A 20,302-nucleotide genomic window follows, 5' to 3' on the forward strand; every position below is an offset into this window, starting at 1 on the left:
GAGAGGCCTGACCATCCTGCAGAGCATCTACCCCCACCCCCACCCCGACCTGTGCCAACCTCAAACCTTTCAGGAACATCTTTGGCCTAAGTTCCATCCCATTACCTAGGAAACTCAGGGCCACTCCACCCCAGCCTTCGTTACTCTCCCTGAGGAAAGAAAGGGTCACCCGTCCCAAGGCAGGGGCGGGAGCCTGGACCCAGGCCCCCTTGGGAGAAAGGAGGCCCCCCTCTCTCTCATTCCTCTTCGCCCTCCTCTGCTGCTCCCCACCTGCCTGGAGGGAAGGGGGTGTTTCCCTTTGTGGCCCCCTGGGGGCCACCAGGGGTCTGATCCTCTGACTTTGAAGGACAGGGATAAATGTCAGTGTGCCAAGCAAGGGGCAGGGTGACCTTCCTGGTTAACCTCAGGCCTGCGCTAGACCCCAACAAGGACTTTCGGGGTCAAGTACCGGTGGAAGCCATCTCTCTAGGGGTGGAGGCAGGGGTCGCCGGTGTCCGGAGTCTGTGCATGTGTGGGTTCAGGTGTGTGAGTGTGCACAGGTTCCTCCCCCCCCCCCCAGGAAACCCAAGGGCGGCCCCGAAGGACTTAGGGGGCACAGGGACCACCCTACGTGTCCCCACCTCAGACCCTGCCAAGCCAGGGGAGGGGATGAGGGGGCGCCCGGCGGTGTGACGTGCGTGCGTGTGCGGGTATGTGTGTGTGTGTGCGCGTATCTATGTGTGCGCACACCCTGCTCCCGACGCGGGTCAGCGACAGGGCTGGGGGGGGGTGCGCTCCGTCCCCGCCCTGCCGACGACGCGGGGGCGCTGGACCCCAGGACCCCACTTCCCCGGGCGGGCGGAGGAGCCAGCGCCTCCCCGGGCGCTAGGCCGGCTCCTCCGCAAACCCCAGGCGCCGCTCCTGGGGGAGGGCGGGAGGCAGGGCTGGGCGTCCACCCGGGGGCGGGCCCCCCCCCGGTCCCCCCCGCAGCCTGGGCCTGGCCGAGCCCCCCGACCCCGGGGTGCCCCCTCCCGCCTGCCGCGGCGCCGCTGTCCAGCGGGCGGCGCCCCTCCCGCGCCCCCGGTCTCCCCGCAGGCGCGCGCCGGGGTGGCGGCCGAGCGCAGCCCCGCACCTCGGCCCCTTCCGCCCCGCGGGGCGCGGCGCACTCACCCGCAGGCCCGGGCGGGCGCGTCCTGGGCTCGGCACCCGGTGCCGGCGGCGGCCGCTGCAGCTCTGCCGGGACCGACGCGCTCGCCGCCGCCGCCGCCGCCGCCGCAGTTCGGGGAGGGAGGGAGGAGGAGGGAGGAGGGAGGAGGAGGGAGGGGAGGGAGGTCACGTGACCGCCGGGCGCTCCTTCCCGGCGCCGCCCCCCCCCCCCCCCCCACTGCGGAGCCGGGGCCGCGGGCGCGGGAGCGGCGGGGAGGTCCCCGCCCAGCGCCCCCATCCTGCGGGCGGGGAAACTGAGGACCAGGGCACGGGGGCGCGGGGACAAGTTCGGGGCCACGCGGCGGCGGCGGGGCCGGGGCGCTCCTACCAGCCGCGCGGGTCCCCGGGGTCGGAGCAACTTCTGGGACCCGGGCGGCGACGCGAGGCGGCGCTCGGGGTGAGGCCGGCGACGCCCCGCGGGCCGCGCGGCTCCGATCCAGGCGCCGCGGGCGCGTCCAGGTCGAGGCCGGCGCCGACCCTCGCCCACCTGGCGAGAGACCCCCAGCACCGGGCTCTAAGGGAGCAGTGGACGACGGGGGCGGGCCCCAGCAGGAAGGGGTCGCGGAGATGGAGCCGGACTGGCCCCCGAGGACCAGGCTGGGCAAGGGGCCTGCCCAAGGTCACGCTGCAACCGAGCGGCAGCTGGAGATTCGAACCCGCTCCTCTCTGAAGGCCGAGGCCCCGCCCACCGCGCACCTGTTCTCCCCGGCGCTAGCTGTGGGGGGCCATGGGTGGGGGCGTGGCTGGAGGGCATCTTTGAGACCTCTGGATTTTCACCCCATGGTTGGGGGGGGGGGGAGTTGTGAAAGGGGTGGGCAAGGTGGTAGTGGTGGTGGCAGGGCCTTTGAAGGTAGAGTTGAAAGGACTTATCACGCCCAGTATTTTTAGTGGGCTGTATGCCTCCCAATCTATTTCCACAGTCTCAAGACTCCATCTCATTAAGAAGATCTCAGCTTCTATAGGAACTAGGACATGCAATACTTCAGGGTTGGGGACCCTCATCCCATCCCACCCCATGCCCAGGTGGTAAAAGGCTGAGATGTGGGGACCACACACTTGCTCCTTGGCGTCCAGTGTGAAGTTCTTCCTGGACAAGCTCCCCACTCCCCAGGAGTGGCAAAGACAGGAGGCAGGGTGTCTCCATCCTTGAAGAGGACAGGAGTGGATGCAGCGCCCAATTTGATAGCCTGGAGCCAGAGAGGCTGTAATTTGCAATACAGCTTCTCTGGTGCTGCAGGGTGGGATGCCATTCTAGAAGGTGTGGTACAATGTGGCAAGTTGATGGGGCAGGAGGAGGAAGATGCTTTGGCTCAGGAGGCTCACTGAGGGCCCATCCGACCCCTGACCACTTAGGAATGATCCAGGCCCCATGCACTTGGCCCAAAGCTGTAAAAAGAGGGAAGGAATTGAATGAAGCTGGCCAAAGCTCTCCTAGGGATGGTGGGTGAGAGACCACGGAGACGACTGCTGCCCAACACGAACGTTGTGTGGAGCCCCAGGCCTGTGAGATGCCGGTGGGGCAAGTCCTGGTTGGGAAATGACCATGGAATGTTCATGGACCTTGGGTCACCGTGCACAGGGCCGGCCGTGTCCATCCCAAGATTCTCCTAGGCATGTCTCCACCCATCCTTTGGCTCTCAGTACACCGAGCTGGATGGATGCTTGACCACGGTGCTTCTTCCTGCCCCCCTAACTCTCCCCCAAAGAGGGCTCCATGCTGAAGTGTGGAGTGCGCGGTGCCCCACCTGAGCTCGTGGGAGAAGACCAAGTGGTGGTGTACAGAAATGCACCGGGCCAAGGCACTCAACCGTGTGACCTTTCCACGTCCCTTATCCTCCCAGCATCTGCCCCAAAGACTCAAATACAAAGTCCCCAAGGGCCTCAGAGCCTGCTAGCATGGGAGAGAGGGGGTGGCAGCAGCCAGTGTGTCCTGTGCTGGCTGAGCAAAGAACGAAAGCTCTTCTGCACCAGGCCCCTTTCTTTATAACCCAGGAACGTTAATCACAGTCTTTTCCTCTTTACAAAAAGCCTCCTCAACAAGGGGCTCTTGTCTGTCCTGGGGGGCACGTGCCTGCCACAGGAGGCTGGGTACGGGGCCTGGCATGGAGCCTGGCTACTGAAGGGAAGATTGGACAAAGGCCTTGGAGCTCTGCTTTCTCTGTCCTATTTCAATCCAAACCACTCAGCACTGACCACGCACGCATGGCTGGGCACAAGCTTTCTCTTCCTCAAACACTTAAAAACACAGCGACCTAGCCACCACAGTTCTCCTCTTGGTCCCCAAATCACTGAGAAATGAAAGCTTTGCTTCAAAAAAGAAATCAGACATCTAAGAAGGCTGGAGAGTGAATGAGCACATGGCACGACTGAGTCTAAATGATGCACGAATTTGTCAGAAGATTCCTACAATGGGAATGATGCCCCCTTGGGAGTAACTCCCTCACCTGTTGCAGTACTAGCTGGCTAGAAGAACCAAAGGGAAAAAGAGGGGGCACAGACCAGGAGAGCACATCTGTGGGGAATCCTCCAGACACACCACCCATAGAACACAGATGGGGTGGGGTGCTATGGGTGCGGATTCCAGGGCAGTTCCTCTCCAGACAGGTGAGATGAGGGGCAGGAGTCAGGGAGGGAGCTGCATCCCTGTAAGTGGGAGGCTGAGGAGCTGACTCTCAGGTCCACAGGCTGTGACTGCAGGACCCCAATGTTGGGTTACTGGACTTTGGGGTCACAGGGGTGAACACAGCAACAAAGCCGCTGTTTTCTGCCTCTCAGGGGGAGGAGCTCAGGAGCCTTGTTCACAGAGGATCTGCGAGTGGATCCTTGCATTCATTTGTCTCTCACCAGGGGAACACGTGATCTAGCCAGAGCCCTGCTCTCCGGAGCTAGGTCAGTCCAGTACTAACTAGGTTGATTCAGCTGGGATTGTTTAGGTGCCGGCATAAAATCCAGCCCATACTGGCTCCCAGTTCAAAAAAATCTAAATAGCACACTTGTTCCAGAATCCTCGACAATCTAGCATGCCTTCGCATCTCTTCATACCGGAGAGCTAGTGCTTCGCTGTGGACGACTGAGAAGATGCTGCAAAGCCTCCAGATACAAACCAACCTCAGAGGGGCCTCGCTGGCTGCCAGGTCCTCAGAGGCAGCCACGGGCTGCTTTCTGATCTTCTTCCAGGGACCAGGCCCGTCTGAGGAGAGGATCTGAAGGGCCGAGAACTCCACGCCATTCACACACCTGGTTCACAGTCTGCAGCCAGCCCAAGCAGGAAAATCTGTGAGACTCTTATCTCCAATTAACCACCAAGATGCCAAAATGGAGCCATGGCTCAAGTGTAGAGCATTAGCCTTGAGCACAAAAGCTCAGGGACAGCACCCAGGCACCGAGTTCAAGCCCCAGAACCACACAAGCACGCACATGTGTACGTGCACACACACACACTTAAAACCATGAGGACAGGGCAGGAAAACCAGAGGGGGAATACGCAAAGGCAGTTGTGCGAGGAGGCTCCGCTCCAACCCAGGTGTTAGGTTTCTGACTCCCCAGGGGCCCTGCCTGGTCTGGCAGCACCAACACAGATGTGGAACCCTGTAGCCATTGTACTGCTGTTACAGGTCTGGCTCCTCTTCTGTCTAAGAGCAATTTTACTTCAAAGGCCCTGGCCTGAGAGGTCTTAGCCAAGCAAGCGATTGAAGGCAGCTTTATTTTCCTGAGCTTGGTGAGGGATTGGAGGAGGGGAAAGAGAAGGATGGCGCTGTGTGAGATCAGTACAGGAATTGCCTAATTATGCTGGACAAGATCTTCTGACTAGAGGGGGCTGTACATAGCCTCATGACCAGGCGTGCGAGACTCTAAATGAAGATGATTAACAGGTCACTGGGGGAGGGGAGTGCAGGGGCACCAGCCTGTGCTGCAGTCTTAGCCTGGTTGCAGGAGAGACACAGCAAAGGGGTGGCCATTAGAATTGGGCATTGAGTTCTAATCCTCAAGGTGGACTAATGTCTCTCACAACCTCCTCCTTCCTACAGTCCAGAGGCTCAAAAAAAGATACTTCAGCTGGGCACTGGTATCTCATAATCTTAGTGTTCAAGAAGCTGAGATCCAAGGGTTGCTGTTCAAAGCCACCCAGGACAGTGACATCAGGTGAGCCTCTCCTATCCCATTGGCCACCACAAGGGCAGCAGTGGAACCGTGACTCAAGTGGTGGAGTGCCATCCTTGAGCAAAAAAAATCTAAGGGACAGCACCCAGGTCCTGAGTTCAAGCCCTAGCACCAGTAACACTAACATATGAAGTTAGGTGACTGTGTCGGTGGTACCCTGTATTTGACAGAACTGCCTGTGAGGTTTATTTGTTGGGGACAGGGAAAACACAAAAATAACCCATTTTACATCCGTTGGAAGAGCCTTCAACTGCAAGCTCAGGAAGCATCCTCTACACGCCCCGGCATGGTCTTTGGGGTGCATTGAGCTGCCCAGTGCCCACACAGCCCTGCCTCTGGGCTCCAGCCGTCTGTTTCTGATGCTCTTGGGAATGACAATCAAAACAGGCGAAGCTGCCCTTCTGGTGCAGAAGCGTCCATCACCAAGACATAAATCTTCAACACACATTCGAACCACGTGGCGTCTGCCTTTCCACACGACCACACACATCAACAGGGACAGACGATGACCTGGGCTTCCCACCCTCAGGGGCTGGCTGCAAGGGAAGGTTCTGGGCAACCATCCATCCATGGAGCTCCCAGCAAAAGTTGTTCCATTTCCTCAATACATCTCACTACTTACAAAGAACAATGCAAAAGCATTTTACTCCAGAAGTATTATTACTTAGTCCTTGGTGCCGCAAGGTAAACAGAAGACAAATACTGCCACAGAGAGGAGAAAACATAGGCAAAACAAGGCTCTGGATCTCTGGTTACAAGGTAAGGTCACAGGAAGTGGAGCACACGTGGTCCCTCACAGGGATCTGCAGGGCTGGCCGACCCCGCGGCCCACGCAACATCGCAGGCAGCCTGGATGGAGGCTTGGGGCACCTGGAATGGAAGGGGCCTGCATTGAGGACAGCACCGGTGCCTGGCAAGTGCAGCACAGGTACACATCTGCTGCCCAGACAGTATCATGCTATGTGGGGGGAAGGTGGCAGAGGTAGGGTTGGATAAGGGTGAGAATCTGATTAAAACGAAGGCTGGCCTCTCTACAGCCTGCACTTTGGACCTAGTGCCCTCTACCAAGCAAGCTGGTCACTCAGGCGCCATGCCTCCTTGAATCTGCAACAGGAAAGACGGGCTTTTCGGCTTGGTTCACTTCAACAGTTTGCTCAGAGAATCATCCCATGGGTAATTCAAAACAAGTTATTCAGTGGAAGCATTAGATCTTATTATTAACCACACTCTGATCAAGAAATCTCTGACCACACAGATGTACCAAACTGGATAGCTGAGGGCAGATGTATTCTGGAAGTATGATGACACCAAAATAAAGGCCCAGATTTGTCTTTTTAATTTGGGAAAAGGGTAGCAAGGATTTGAAGTAATACCCAGAAAAGATACTTCCCTCACAAGGAACAAAGATATCCAAGGGACAACCAGCACTTCCCACCCTGGAAGTTAATGCATCCAGGTTTGAACTCAGTGCTTGCTATGCCAGTAGTGCACCCTAGCACCACAATGCCTCTAGCCAAGAAACATGTTTTTTCCCTCCTCTAAGGAAACAAGCTCCTGTCTGAAGTTCCAGTTCTAAAAGCCTTCAATATTTATAATAACTGAGACAGGCGCTGGTGGCTCACGTCTGTAGTCCTAGTTACTCAGGAGGCACCTGAGGATTTTGATTCAAAGCTAGCCCAGGAAGAAAAGTCTGTGACTCTTATCTCCAATTAACCACCAAAAAGCTCCTAGTGGAGCTTTTCTCATGTGGGAGAGCACCAGCATTGAGTGAAAAATCTAAAGGATAGCTTCCCAAGCCTTGAGTTCAAGCCCCAGTATGGGCACCAAAAAGTTTTTTTTTTTTTTATTTTTGTAATAAGAATCTTGAATGGAATGGATTAGTATTGGCTTTACACCAAGAGCTCAACCACTTGAAGTCACACCTCCAGCTCCTTTTCTGCTTTGGTAATTTTCTTTTTTTTTTTTTTTGCCAGTCCTGGGCCTTGGACTCAGGGCCTGAGCACTGTCCCTGGCTTCTTTTTGCTCAAGGCTAGCACTCTGCCACTTACACCACAGCACCACTTCTGGCTGTTTTCTGTATATGTGGTGCTGGGGAATTGAGCCCAGGGCTTCATGTATATGAGGCAAGCACTCTTGCCACTAGGCCATATTCCCAGCCCGACCTTGGTCTGGCAGTCTATGAACTGTAATCCTAACTTTCCCTGCCACCGAGGACAAGAGGAATGCTCCAACAAGCCAAGTCACTGTGCTGCTCCTGCAACCAGGATAACAAGTTCATGTTATAGAGCCCAGACATGGGTTCAGATGGATTCTGGCCTTGAACCCAGAGCCTGTGATCTCAGCCTGCCAAATTGCTACTTACAGGACTGAATCATAATGCACAGCTCTCTTGCTTTTCCTTTCTTTCCATCTTTTGTGCCTGTCTGGGCACTGTCCCTGTGCTTTTGGGCTCAACGCTAACGCTCTACCACTTTGAACCACAGTGCCACTTGTGGTTTTCTGGTGGCTAATTGGATGTAAGAGTCTCATGGACTTTCCTGCTTGTGCTGGATTTGAATTGCGATCCTCCAATCTCAGCATCCTGAGTAGCTAAGATTACAGGTGTGAGCCACCAATGCCCAGCTTCTAGTTTTTGTGTGTGGTTCACTGGAAGAGTCTCATGGACTTTATCTGCAAAGGCTGGCTTTGAACTATGATTCTCAGATTTCAGCAAGAATACAGGTATGTGCCATGGACACTGCCTTTTTTCCTTTTGCTTCAAACCACAATCCTCAGATCTCAGCCTCCAGAGTAACTAGGATTACAGGCATGAGCTACTAGTACACCACTTTTCTTTCTTAAAGAATGCTTTCAGAAAGAGACATGAGATCTAAGAAAGAACAATTAAAAAAAAAACCCATGTTATCCATTTGTGTTTCAGTCCAACTTCCTCTTCTGATAAGGTTGTCAGATTTCTCTTAATGTGCAAGGAAAACTTGATTTCCCACTTCTGAATAAGAGCAAAACTGGAGGAAGCTGTTGTCACATGCAAGAAACATTCTCCGTCCTTTCTGAATGGAATCGAGGCATTTTGCCTTTGAGGCCAAAACGAGACACAATGACCTGCTCCCTGCAGGAGCTGCGGACAGCCCCTTCTATACCCAGCACCACGCCAGACCTCAGCGCAGGAAGCAAGGAGCTGTCACTAGGCGGCTGGGCTGCGGCCGCCCTGAGTAAGAGTCTAGATCTGAAGACATTTTGCACAAGGACAGCAGTTCATTTTCATGCTTTATTGGAAGTCGAATATGAATCAAAGACAGGTATTGGTAAGCAGGTTATGTCTCTAGAGAATCATAGTTCAGAGCAGAATGTTGTCCCAGCTACTGTGATACAAATTCTTTACGGACCAGTGGGTCTGGTGTGGCACTCTAACATTATTCCCTCCCTCGACTAAAAATCTCGTATGTAAACATGATTCGTCATCACTGCTACTAAACTCACCCCCGACCTCTTACTACTTCCCCTTTAAATATAAAATCTGAAACATTTCCTTCAAGTCTGGTGTCCATCAGTGCAATCTGCTTTATTTGACATAAGGCATTTGGGACAGTCACTTTTGAATGGATTTTTGCCTTTTGGAAGAGTCACGTGATGGTCTAATTCTTAAATCCACCTTTGCTTTAATGCCCTAACATGTCAAGCTCCTCTTCCCCTCTGGTAGTTTCTTTGCAGCCAGCAAGTGTTCAAAGCTTAATGTCCAAGTAGACCAGTACCTGAGAAAAGAAACACACATGGGGGTAGAGCTGTGAACTAACACGATTTCATGTATTCCACCTGCCAAGAAGGCATCATCCACATGCAGATCTCATTTGATAAAGACCAGAGCAGCCCCTGGGCTCAGGGTTTAAAAAAAAATAATAATCAAGCCACCAGACTCCAAGCTCTCAGCCAAAGCTCTGCAGCTGAAAGCCGTTTCCTATGCGCATCTTCAGTCAGGCAGGATTTGTTGATATTTTTCTCTCACGGCCATGTTCATGAGGCGATAGTTTTTTTGTTTTTTTTTTTTTTTTCCAGTTTCTGTTCTGACCACGTCACAAGTCCCCTCTGTAGTGGTGTCGTACAGACTACAAAGCCACAGAGAGGCCAGCAGCTCTGCCATCCACCTGCCTTAGCAAAGAGCCCCTGGCATTTGACTCACACTCATTTCTTGGCAAAAAGCATGGCCTGCCATGGGCCTCTGCAGTGGTCCACGGAGAACCAGGGCGCCACAGTTAATGCCGTACACGCCAAAAGTCTGTGCCTGACAGATTCATGAGCAGGACGGGTAGCAGAACAGTGCACACAGCGGCCCAGATGACCAAGGCACTGTCCTGTCTCCATCCGGAGTAATAATCCATATTCCCAACGGCTGAGTGAGACCATTTCACAGAACCTAGTGGAATTCAGCAAATGGTCCCGCCACTAATGCCCATCAGTTACACACTAGCTGTTGTGATCTAAGATAGGACCAACAAGAGGAACTGGGAAAAAAGTGGAATATAAAATCCACAATGCCGTAGGCTACATTCCCAACCCCGCCCCTCATGCAACGAAAGAGGAAGCCCAATGGACATCTGGCAGAAAGACTTCTAAACGCAGGCCCTAGCTGAGGCCAGGGTGCTGAAAATGAGGAAGAAGCTTGAATAAAAATGCTTTTAACGAAAATTAATTCCAGTCATGAGACTCAGATTGGATTAAATTTTAAAATCAAATTATAGGCTTCACTTTAATAGAAAATTACAGTATGGCTCTGACATTCATGAACAAAACATGACAAATGTGACTTACCTTTAAACCCTTCTTCTGGCATACAAACTGGAGAAAGAAAAAGAGATCCAGGTTGAAAAGATGGCGTGTCAAACAGCAATAAGATCACTTCAGTGCTTCAGATGAAAAGTTTAAAATAACTTTTAATTGCCTTAGTCACCTGTAATAGTTACTTTTAAATTTATGGATGACATTGATCTGATGACAACATTTTTCTGCCTTTTATTTTTTGCCAGTCATGGGGGCTTGAACTCAGGCCCTGGGCACTGTCCCTGAGGGTTTTTTTTTTGCTCAAGTCTTGTACTCTTTCACTTGAGCCACAGCGCCACTTTATGCTTTTTGCTATTAATAGATAAAAGTCTCATGGACTTTTCTGCCTGGGCTGCCTTTGAACCTTGGACCTCGATCCTCCGGAGTAGCTAGGATTCCAGGTGAGAGTCACTGGTGCTTGGCTCCTGCCTTTCTTTTATCAACCAATATACAAGTATTATTTTAAAAACTGGGGTTAGAAATATGGCCAGTGGGGGCTGGGGATATGGCCTAGTGGCAAGAGTGCTTGCCTTGTATACATGAGGCCCTGGGTTCAATTCCCCAGCACCACATATACAGAAAATGGCCAGAAGTGGCGCTGTGGCTCAAGTGGCAGAGTGCTAGCCTTGAGCAAGAAGAAGCCAGGGACACTGCTCAGGCCCTGAGTCCAAGGCCCAGGACTGGCCAAAAAAAAAAAAAAGAAATATGGCCAGTGGTAGACTGCTTGCCTCATATACATGAAGCCCTGGGTTCAATTCCTCAGCACCACATATATAGAAAAAGCAAGAAGTGGCGCTGTGGCTCAAGTGGTAGAGTGCTAGCCTTGAGCAAAAAAGAAGCCAGGGACAGTGCTCAGGCCCCGAGTTCAAGCCCCAGGACTTGTGAAACAAAAACAAAAACAAAAACATTAAAGTCAAACCCTGGTGGCAGAAGATTTGTAGCCAGGGCTTGCATTCTGTGGGGTACCAGGAATGTCTGGGTGAAGGATGACCTCCCAGGAGCCGTTTCTCCCCACTCTCTTCTCCATCCCCACTTTCTACAATAAGTCATGGTAGATCCTGTAGTCGTTTGTTCTGTATTTTGTTTCCTTACTTATAAGTAACAGACTTAGATTGCTATTGCATAATCTTAGATGATATCTGGCAACTAACTTCCTCAATGAGGGACAAATATTAAATTCTACTGCCCCTTACGACCTGCCCAAACTAGCCTCCTGATGAAGTATATCATGATTTCAGATCCCACTGATTGTGCTCACTGGCAAGGCCTGAGGTGCACCTTGGTTCTGTTGCTTGTGTGGAGTGACTGTCTTCCTGGGCCTGGCAACTCCTGCCATCATCCACGAGTTTGATTTCTCTGTACCTATCCATTTCTAATTCATGTGGAAATGCATAACGATCTGCACCAGGGAGTCTCCATCACTTCCATTCTCCCCCTTCTAAAGTCTGTGTTTATCCACGGAGTTGCACACACTCTGCTGTGCACAGAATCTATTCTGGAAACCTCCCCTTGCCATTTTCTAGGGCATCTTCCGTCTCACTGGATCCTTTCTCTACATCAGTTCTACAACTAGCTTGTGTTGTTGTCCCTTGTTTAGAATTTAAAATGAGTGTGTCCTCACATAGCGTAGTAGCCAATGACACCAGCAGATATTAACACCGAGGCCCTCCATGGACTCGGGGACCATCACTGAGAACAAAAGTAGAGCCTGTGTAGCTGGAGAAATGCTCCCGACTGGAACTCAAGTTCCCAGGGCCTGATGGGCCCTGCTCCATTTAAGTGCTTTTCCTATGTAAATCCTTGTCCCAAGAATGCAGTTGTTTGTTCTGACCACCTCTTGATGTCATTAGGATCCTGAGGCTGGAGAAATGGCTCAGTTGGGGGCTGGGGATATGGCCTAGTAGTGAGAGAGCTTGCCTCGTATACATGAGGCCCTGGGTTCGATTCCCCAGCACCACATATACAGAAAATGGCCAGAAGTGGCGCTGTGGCTCAAGTGGCAGAGTGCTAGCCTTGAGCAAAAAGGAAGCCAGGGACAGTGCTCAGGCCCTGAGTCCAAGGCCCAGGACTGGCCAAAAAAAAAAAAAAAAAGAAATGGCGCAGTTGGTAAAGCACTAACCAAAGAGCAAAAGCACCAGGTACAGAGTCTCAGCCTTGGATTAAAAAAAAAAAATCTTATCCCTAATTTCTTATTGATGGTAGCAGACCTTTGCTGAAATCAATTTCTATCAATTCTGTTCTATCCTCCAAATGTCCCTCTTACACAGGCTATCATTTGTATGTTTTCTCTTTATCAGTAATAGGCCATTTTAAAGCATTCTATTATGTCATACCAGCCCATGGACAGACATCTAAAGCAAGCTGGTCTTACCTTGCATGACATCGTCCATCGCAGCATAATCTGCAATAGGCTCATCAGCCTAGAAAACAAATGGAGATAGTTCAGACCCACAATGAAGTGTGTGTGTGTGTGTGTGTGTGTGTGTATGTGCACCAGTCACGCCAATGATATATCACCTTGAAGTCTGGCCTTCAGTTTTAATACTGACATTGCTACAAAACAAACACATACATTGTCCAGTGAAAAACTTGGCTTAAGCCACAGCTAACAATGTCCAATTTTAACAAATGTTCTGCCAACTATGGGTCTAGACTCATCACCTCAAAGAAATGGTATACTGGTACATAGATGTATTAAGGGAGTATTCTCTAAAAACACCTTTAGATATACAAATATCCTAATGTCTAGACGTCCTGATATTACTAAAGCCACCTTAATCATCATGAGTTATAGGACAAGCAGCAGCACTACACACTAGGTAGGCAAGACTGGTCCTCTCAAGATACCAAGTAGGTCACAATTACACCACCTTTGTCCTTTCTTGCCACCAGGAACACGATATCCACATTGCTTTAAGGAGGAATCTGAGCTTATGGTGCAATTAACTGCAGGGACAAAGGACCAGTCCAGATAGATCTGCTAATAACGTGGCTGTTTCTAAGAATTTAGATGGGGCACTACGATTCCCCGACTCCACAAGCTCTCAGTATCATCTCACAGATGATATAGTCCCTGCAGAAGCAAAAGGTAAAAAGGGAGAGTGTACATTTAAGGGCAGGAATGGGTCTGCTTCACCATGCCAGGGCCTAACTCTATTGCATTGGAATTGGGACCCAGGTATTAGAAAGCATGTATTTCATATTGGAAAATCTGATAAAACTACTCTGATATGCTGCTGCTGTTAGGGTGGAGAGGGCAGGAAGGGAGGGGGGAAGACTTCTGGCAAAGAAACCACAGGCAAAAGGATGTAGCAAAATAAAGCCCCATGCAAGGAGGAATTGGGGTTATTGTGGTCTTAGAAGACCCTTCTTTCTAAAACATGTCTATCATGTTCCAAATCCAAAACCAGTTTCTGTAGCCTGAACAAGAGCTCCATTAAGCTACCTGGGACTTTTGTGTCAGAACCTGTGTCCTACATCTATTTTCCAGCATAGTTAGCTGTTGTAGGTTGGGTATCCATAGGTGAAAAATCTCAAAATGCTCCAAAATCTAAACTATTTTTTGAGCTATTAATAGACCATAGCCATGATCCATCAGGATGCTGTCAACTCACTAAAAACACTCTTGTGGCTTAAGCCTGGAATCCTGGCTCCTTGGGAGGCAGAGAACAGTGAATCACGGTTGAAGGCCAACCTGAGCAAAAAGTGTTGACCAATAGCTGGGAATGCTGCTCACAGACCTGCCATCCCAACAATGTGGGGAAACCTAAACAGGAAGACTGCCGTTTAAGGCAGTGTACCAAAGCAACAAGGACTGGCAGAGTGATTCAAGAAGTAGAGTGTCGGGGCTGGGGATATAGCCTAGTGGCAATAGTGCCTGCCTCGGATACACGAGGCCCTAGGTTCGATTCCCCAGCACCACATATACAGAAAACGGCCAGAAGTGGCGCTGTGGCTCAAGTGGCAGAGTGCTAGCCTTCAGCGGGAAGAAGCCAGGGACAGTGCTCAGGCCCTGAGTCCAAGGCCCAGGACTGGCAAAAAAAAAAAAAAAAAAAAAAAAAGAAGTAGAGTATCTGCCTAACCAGTGTAAGAGTCAACCACAGTACTGCAAGAGAAAAAAGACAAGAAAGAAGCCAGGCACCAGTGAGTGGCTCATGTCTAATAACATGCCTAATGACAGAGACAGAGAGAGATTCCAAATGCAAACTCTGTTCCTAAGCATTTTAAGTGAGGGCCCTCAGCGGGCACATCTAAACCAAGGAGCAAGGGAAGGCCGCGGGCACCCTGGAAGCAAGGTTATTCTTTCAGTTCCAGAAGCCAGGGAGAAGTCGGGACCTAGAGCTTTAACAAAAATTATGATAACTGGGCTGGAAATGTGGCTTAGCAGTAGAGTGTTTGCCTAGCATGCACAAAGTCCTGGGTTCAATTCCTCAGCACCACATAAACAGAAAAAGCTAGAAGTGATGTTGTGGCTCAAGTAGTAGAGTGCTAGCCTTCAGCAAAAAGAAGCCAGGGATAGTACTCAGGCCCTGAGTTCAAGCCCCAGGACTGGCCAAAAAAAAAAAAAAGACAACCCTTTTTGTTTCCACTTAAATGTTCATTAATTTTTCTTGAAAATGCTATCCCTACACTTCCAAGTATAAAATGATAGAGCTACCTTCTTTTTTATCCCCCTCATTGTTGTTCTGGTAGGGGGGATTGACTGTAAGGCCCCTGTTCCTGCTTAGCTTTTCTGCTGGAGGCTGGCACCTTATCATGTAAACTACAGCTCCATTTAGGGATGTTCCTGCCAGGCTGACTTGGAGCCACGATCCTCATATATCTCAGACTCTGGAATAGCTAGGATTACAGGCATGAACCACTGGCACCTGGCCTTCTCTCCCTTCTTTCTTGGGGAATGTGGAAGAGTATTTCAACATAAGTTGTACACAAAGCCAGGAGTGGTGTCACATTTGTGAATCTCAGCCCCCTACAGGCTGAGGCAGCTGGAGTCCAAAAACAAAACAAAAAAGGGCATACGTAGTATGAGGGATACCATGAAAACTCTGTGACCCAAGACTAGGTCGTGTTGCTGCTCTGGCAGAACACACAATGAAACAGGATGCTTCTGGGGCCAACCATCAAATTTTGGTACTCAGAGAGGCCCAGTCCAACTTCCTTCCTTTCCTTCCAGTTGGTGAAAAGTCAGAAGAATGCAGGAGGACTTCTATCGTGGCCTTGTGCAATCCCTAGTCCTGTGTAGGCCTGGACACTGAACTTGGAGCCCAGGAGAAAGGGCCCAGGAGACTCCCCCTTTCATCTCAGTCCAGGCAGAGGCCAATGGCCTGTAGGATATATCATTCATTTTAAACCCAGAAGTTGTCAGTGAGGCAGCTGTCACTTACCTTTAATAAAATGACAGACTCAGGAATGACACCAAGGGTTCCAAGGGTGGCACAGTCATCATTCAAAATCTTTCCATCAATTGACAAATTCTGGTCAAAAGGAGCAACTGAAAATGCATGCATGATCTGTGACAAAATAAAAAAACAGTCTGTATAAAGCAGAATACTGAGAGCTATAACCCAACATGAATAAATAAAGCATGGATTCTAAAAATTACAAACAAACAAAAGACACTACTGTTGGCAGCCAGCCCACTTGCTACATTCCTACTGAGCCTCTAACCCCTGACATAACCAGGAACATCCCTGGGAGGCCTAGTAATGAACTGGGAAACAATTACGCACACGGGTCCTTTTGTTCCGTGCTCAGCCACCTCCAGAGGCGGGGGTGAGGAGCTCAAGTGCAGCAAAGGTGGGCCTGGCCTGCTCTGGTACCCTGCTGTCCCCACTCTGGCTGCAAAGATTTGGCCACGGTCCCTGACCTTCTCTGGCTCAAGGCTAGCGTTCACCATCCCTGCTGCCCACCCCAAATTCCACAACCTGCACTCTTTCACAAATAAGCCAAGGCCAATTCTCTACCCAAATCACCTCTAGGTGGGATACAGGGGTGTGTACCTGTGGTTCCAGCAACTAGGGAAGCTAAGGCAAGACAGAGGACTGCTTGAGGCCAGGCCAGCTCCAAACCAGCCTAGGTAACATACTGAGACCTTATCTCAAAACAACAACTGCACAACAACAACAACACACACACACACACATACCCACACAATCTCTAAACTAACCAGCAAGCTATTTAGACCTTTCTCCCTTCGTTTTTACTCTTTTAGCAAACAGCCTGGACTACGTAATTCATCCCTTGGGTTTATCATATATTCTTAGATCAAGTCTTGCCTCTATAAACTAAAATACAATTTTCTTTAAAATAGGGACCATCTGCCTCCCCCTATTCTAGCCAAGTCTTAAAAGTTAAATACAGGGCTGGGAATATGGCCTAGTGGCAAGAGTGCTTGCCTCGTATACATGAAGCCCTAGGTTCGATTCCCCAGCACTACATAATGACCAGAGGTGGCGTTGTGGCTCAAGTGGCAGTGGCAGAGTGCTAGCCTTGAACAAAAAAGAAGCCAGGGACAGTGCTCAGCCCTGAGTCCAAGCCCAGGAATGGCCAAAAAAAAAAAAAAAAGAAAAGAAAAAAGAAAAAGAAGAAGTTAACTACATTCCTAAAGTCTGGTATACATAATAGTTCAGGGTTTTGTTTTTGTCTGTCTTGGGGCTTGAACTTGGGGCCTGGGAGCTTTCATCGCTCAAAGCCAGTGCTCTACACTTGGGAGCCAAAGCACCACTTCCAATTTTATGATGGTTAAATTGGAGGTAAGAGTCTCACGGACTTTCCTGCCCAGGATGGGTTTGAACCATGATTCTCAGACCCCAGCCTCCTGAGTAGCTAGGATTACAGAAGTGAGTCATCAGCATCCAGCTTGGTCAGTCTATTCCTCACAGATAAAAACTGACAGAACAACCTCTCTGTACATCAGTTTGATAATAAAAATTTGAAAAAAAAAAACAAAAAACCAAAAAACTGACAGAACAGCTGCCAAAGCCAAGTGAAGCCAAGCCGGCACACTTGTACCCATCTCTAGGCTAGCCAGCAGGATCACCAAAGGCTACGAGGGAGGTGTGTGTTGCTCACACACACAAGGACAGCCACTGCTGGTGCACGTAGCAGTGCTGCTCCACTTCTCCAAAGGCTCAGCAAACAGTTGAGACTGCGTAAACATCAAACACTGCCAGACACCAGCACCATCACTGAGGGGCAGGGACACTGAAGGATGCAGCCACTCAGGCTGTTTTCTGGGCACACAGGGAAGGATCTTTAGCTTGGAAGCTATCACGTGATGAACATTCCACAAGGTGCTGGAAATACAGATGGAAACCCACCATGGAGGGGTTCCCACTGCAAAGGAAGGTATGGTGACAAATTCACAGAGAGGGCGAGAGGAAGGGAGAGACACTTCCACAGCGGAGGCCAAGACAGGACTTATTTATAGAGGGAGACCACGCCTTGCTGGTGAGGAACAGTCACTTCCGGGAATAGGCCAATGAAGCACAGAGCGTGATACAGTGACTGACAAGCTATGAATGCCCTGCGGATGTCCCACTAGAACCAAGGAAAGACAGGCCTGTCTCAAGAGTGGACACGGGTTTCCTGGTCTCCAGAGCCTGCCAGGAATTGTGGGAACCAGTTGGTAAGCTGGCTGCCTTTGAGAAAATGCAGGAGCAGGACAGAAGCTTCCAGCCACATAACCTTGTGCCAAAACCTTCCCTGTAAGGCATGAGGTGCCACCCGCTGAGGACTTAGCTTTGGGAAAATAAAATGCATCTGGGGGCCTGGAGATGAAGCCCTCACAGTAGTAAAAACTGGTGTTTCATTCCTGGCTCCACAAAGCAAAATAAAAACAAAAGAAAGCTAATACAATGCAATGAAACACAAGCACCTGAGAAAAGGAACAAATAGTTTTGAGCAATTCTTATGGTAAATACATCTAAGCATTTGGTTTTGCAAAGGCTGTCATTCTATTAACACAATAGTACAGTATCCTGAATGGCACCATTGAACATAAAAAAATTGAATTACTTGTTTTGTAAAGTATACCACCACCATCAGTGATCACACGCACGCCCATCACAAACTCCCAGGCTATCCAGGCTGCCAGGCAAAAGGGTCAAAGCTAGTGGAAGCTTTTCAAGTTTCAACCACCAAGCAGCAAGGGGAAAATTCCATTCCACTGCCCTTTCTCTCACTCCTGTTTGATTCTCAGTGGTCTTTGAAGCAAGAATAGCAGTTGAGAAGGAGATGCTGCAAAGAAACCACCCAAGAAAAGCACATCTGGGGGTTTCATGTGAACAACAACGATCTTCCAGCAGCTCATCTGTGCAGGTAATACGTTCCCAGATGGAGAGGTTATTTCTGCTGGCTTCTGATTTATTCTTCAAAAATAGAAGGCCATATAGGAGCAGCAAGGCTTTGGAAAATGTCCTTATCCACAGGGGCTCTTTTGTAATTGAAAGGTTTTGAATGCTCGAGGTTTACCACTGACAGGCAGAAAGCCAGTGATAGAAACAAGCCTTCTTAGATCCAAAGGGTATACAGTACAATAACAGAGTAAAGATATTATACCAACACATTTATTTTCAGAGGCGTGGGTTCAACCAAGGGAAATACTGTTCTCAGGACAATCTGGAACACATAACACCCTCAAAAGAAGCCTGTACTTTTGCCTCAATTACACTGATAAATATCAGCAACAAGAAAAATGCGTAGCCAGTAAACTATGCCACATAAAAGTAGCACAGAGGGGAAACGTGGTCAACTTCTTGGACAGCAAGCAGTGACTAGAATATTGGGGGCCAAATATCTCAGGGACATCTTGAATTTATCAGCCCCTTTTGCCTAGGATTTAAGCTATCCCATCTGAATGTTCATTCTGCTAGAGCACAGAGCACTTCCCCAGCACCTGCACTACAATCAGTGACTGAGGTCAAAGACAGTGGGCAAGGTGTATACTGAACGAATGTCTAAAACTAGAAAAGACCACTGTTTAAGAAAAGAAAGTGGAGACTTAGAATTCTACCAAATACTCATCTGCCTCCAAAACTACCGAGCTAGAAGAACCTCTGGCTCTTCCTAATGACCAGGCAGTCCTGTGCCTGATTTTAGTCCCTTCCCCTTACCTTAAATTCCACAGAAGATCCTGGCAGGAAGCTGATATCCATGAAGTGGTCAAAGAAAACCAGGACTTGACCAAAATCTATGGCTCTCCCATGTTTTTCATTGTGGGAGAGCTACTCAGCACTTGCTCAAGGCTTCAGAATATAAAATCCATTTTTGTCCTCACAGAAAGAAACCATGGATTTTTTATTTTTATTTATTTATTTTTTTGCCAGTCCTGGGCCTTGGACTTAGGGCCTGAGCACTGTCCCTGGCTTCTATTTTTTGCTCAAGGAAAGCATTCTGCCACTTGAGCCACAGCGCCACTTCTGGCCATCTTCTATATATGTGGTGCTGGGGAATCGAACCCAGGGCTTCATGTATACAAAGCAAGAACTCTTGCTACTAGACCGTATTCCCAGCCCCCAAACCATGGCTTTTTTAAAGAAAGGAGTAAGCCTTATTTGGGGACCTTGGAGGCATTCTTTTGAAAGTAAACAAATCCTATCTCCATGGCACACTAAAAACACATGCATATATAAACAGAGGTGGAAAAAGTGGGAACTCACAAAGGCCCCAAATCTAAAAATGTTAGGTTTTGCTCACCTGAATCTTCAATTCTTTTAGGGTTTGATTAGCTGAAACCAGAAGTGCTTTCTCACCGCGAACTTTCCGATGTCGCATGCTCCGTCGAATGACTTGCTTTTGATAGGCTATGTAATTCTGATGGGAGATCTTTTGCCGCTTCGTTCCTCCGTTGCTCTAGGAGATCCAAAACAAGAAAGCCCTGGGATTACCACGGTGAGTTTGCTCATGAAGGTCTTCCGGCACACAAAGCATAACAACAGCCATGGCCCCGTGACTCTCTGAAATCCAACGGGAACAATGAGCAGAAAATCCTCTAGAGTTTCTTAGAAATGTGAAAGATCACATACAACTGGAAAAATCAGATGAGTGAAATATATTTCTAGTTACGTGTAAACAGGTTTTTCTTTTTTTTTTGGCCAGTCCTGGGCCTTGGACTCATCAGGGCCTGAGCACTGTCCCTGGC

General features: G+C 49.7%; 2 protein-coding genes across 5 annotated transcripts in view; both read right to left on the reverse strand.

Annotated features, from left to right (window-relative positions):
- Positions 1-1,229, reverse strand: part of LOC125354684 (RAP1 GTPase activating protein) — a 61,368-nt gene extending 60,139 nt beyond the window's left edge. The window contains exon 1 of one of the 2 annotated variants that reach the window (XM_048350440.1): positions 1,150-1,229. The gene's annotated coding sequence lies outside the window, so the exon portion shown is untranslated. The remainder of the gene's footprint in view (positions 1-1,149) is intronic. The other variant, XM_048350441.1, reaches the window with a different exon arrangement.
- A 7,367-nt stretch (positions 1,230-8,596) lies between these two features.
- Usp48 (ubiquitin specific peptidase 48) overlaps positions 8,597-20,302 on the reverse strand; it is a 61,568-nt gene continuing 49,862 nt past the window's right edge. For all 3 annotated transcript variants that reach the window (XM_048350430.1, XM_048350429.1, XM_048350431.1), the window contains 5 exons: positions 19,858-20,013; positions 15,546-15,671; positions 12,533-12,581; positions 10,153-10,179; positions 8,597-9,098 (listed from right to left, as the gene is read on the reverse strand). In XM_048350430.1, the coding sequence (XP_048206387.1) occupies positions 9,076-9,098; positions 10,153-10,179; positions 12,533-12,581; positions 15,546-15,671; positions 19,858-20,013 (381 nt within the window). In that variant the 3' untranslated portion in view covers positions 8,597-9,075. The remainder of the gene's footprint in view (positions 9,099-10,152; positions 10,180-12,532; positions 12,582-15,545; positions 15,672-19,857; positions 20,014-20,302) is intronic.

Source organism: Perognathus longimembris, chromosome 7, assembly GCF_023159225.1.
Source record: "Perognathus longimembris pacificus isolate PPM17 chromosome 7, ASM2315922v1, whole genome shotgun sequence".
Taxonomy (NCBI): domain Eukaryota; kingdom Metazoa; phylum Chordata; class Mammalia; order Rodentia; family Heteromyidae; genus Perognathus; species Perognathus longimembris.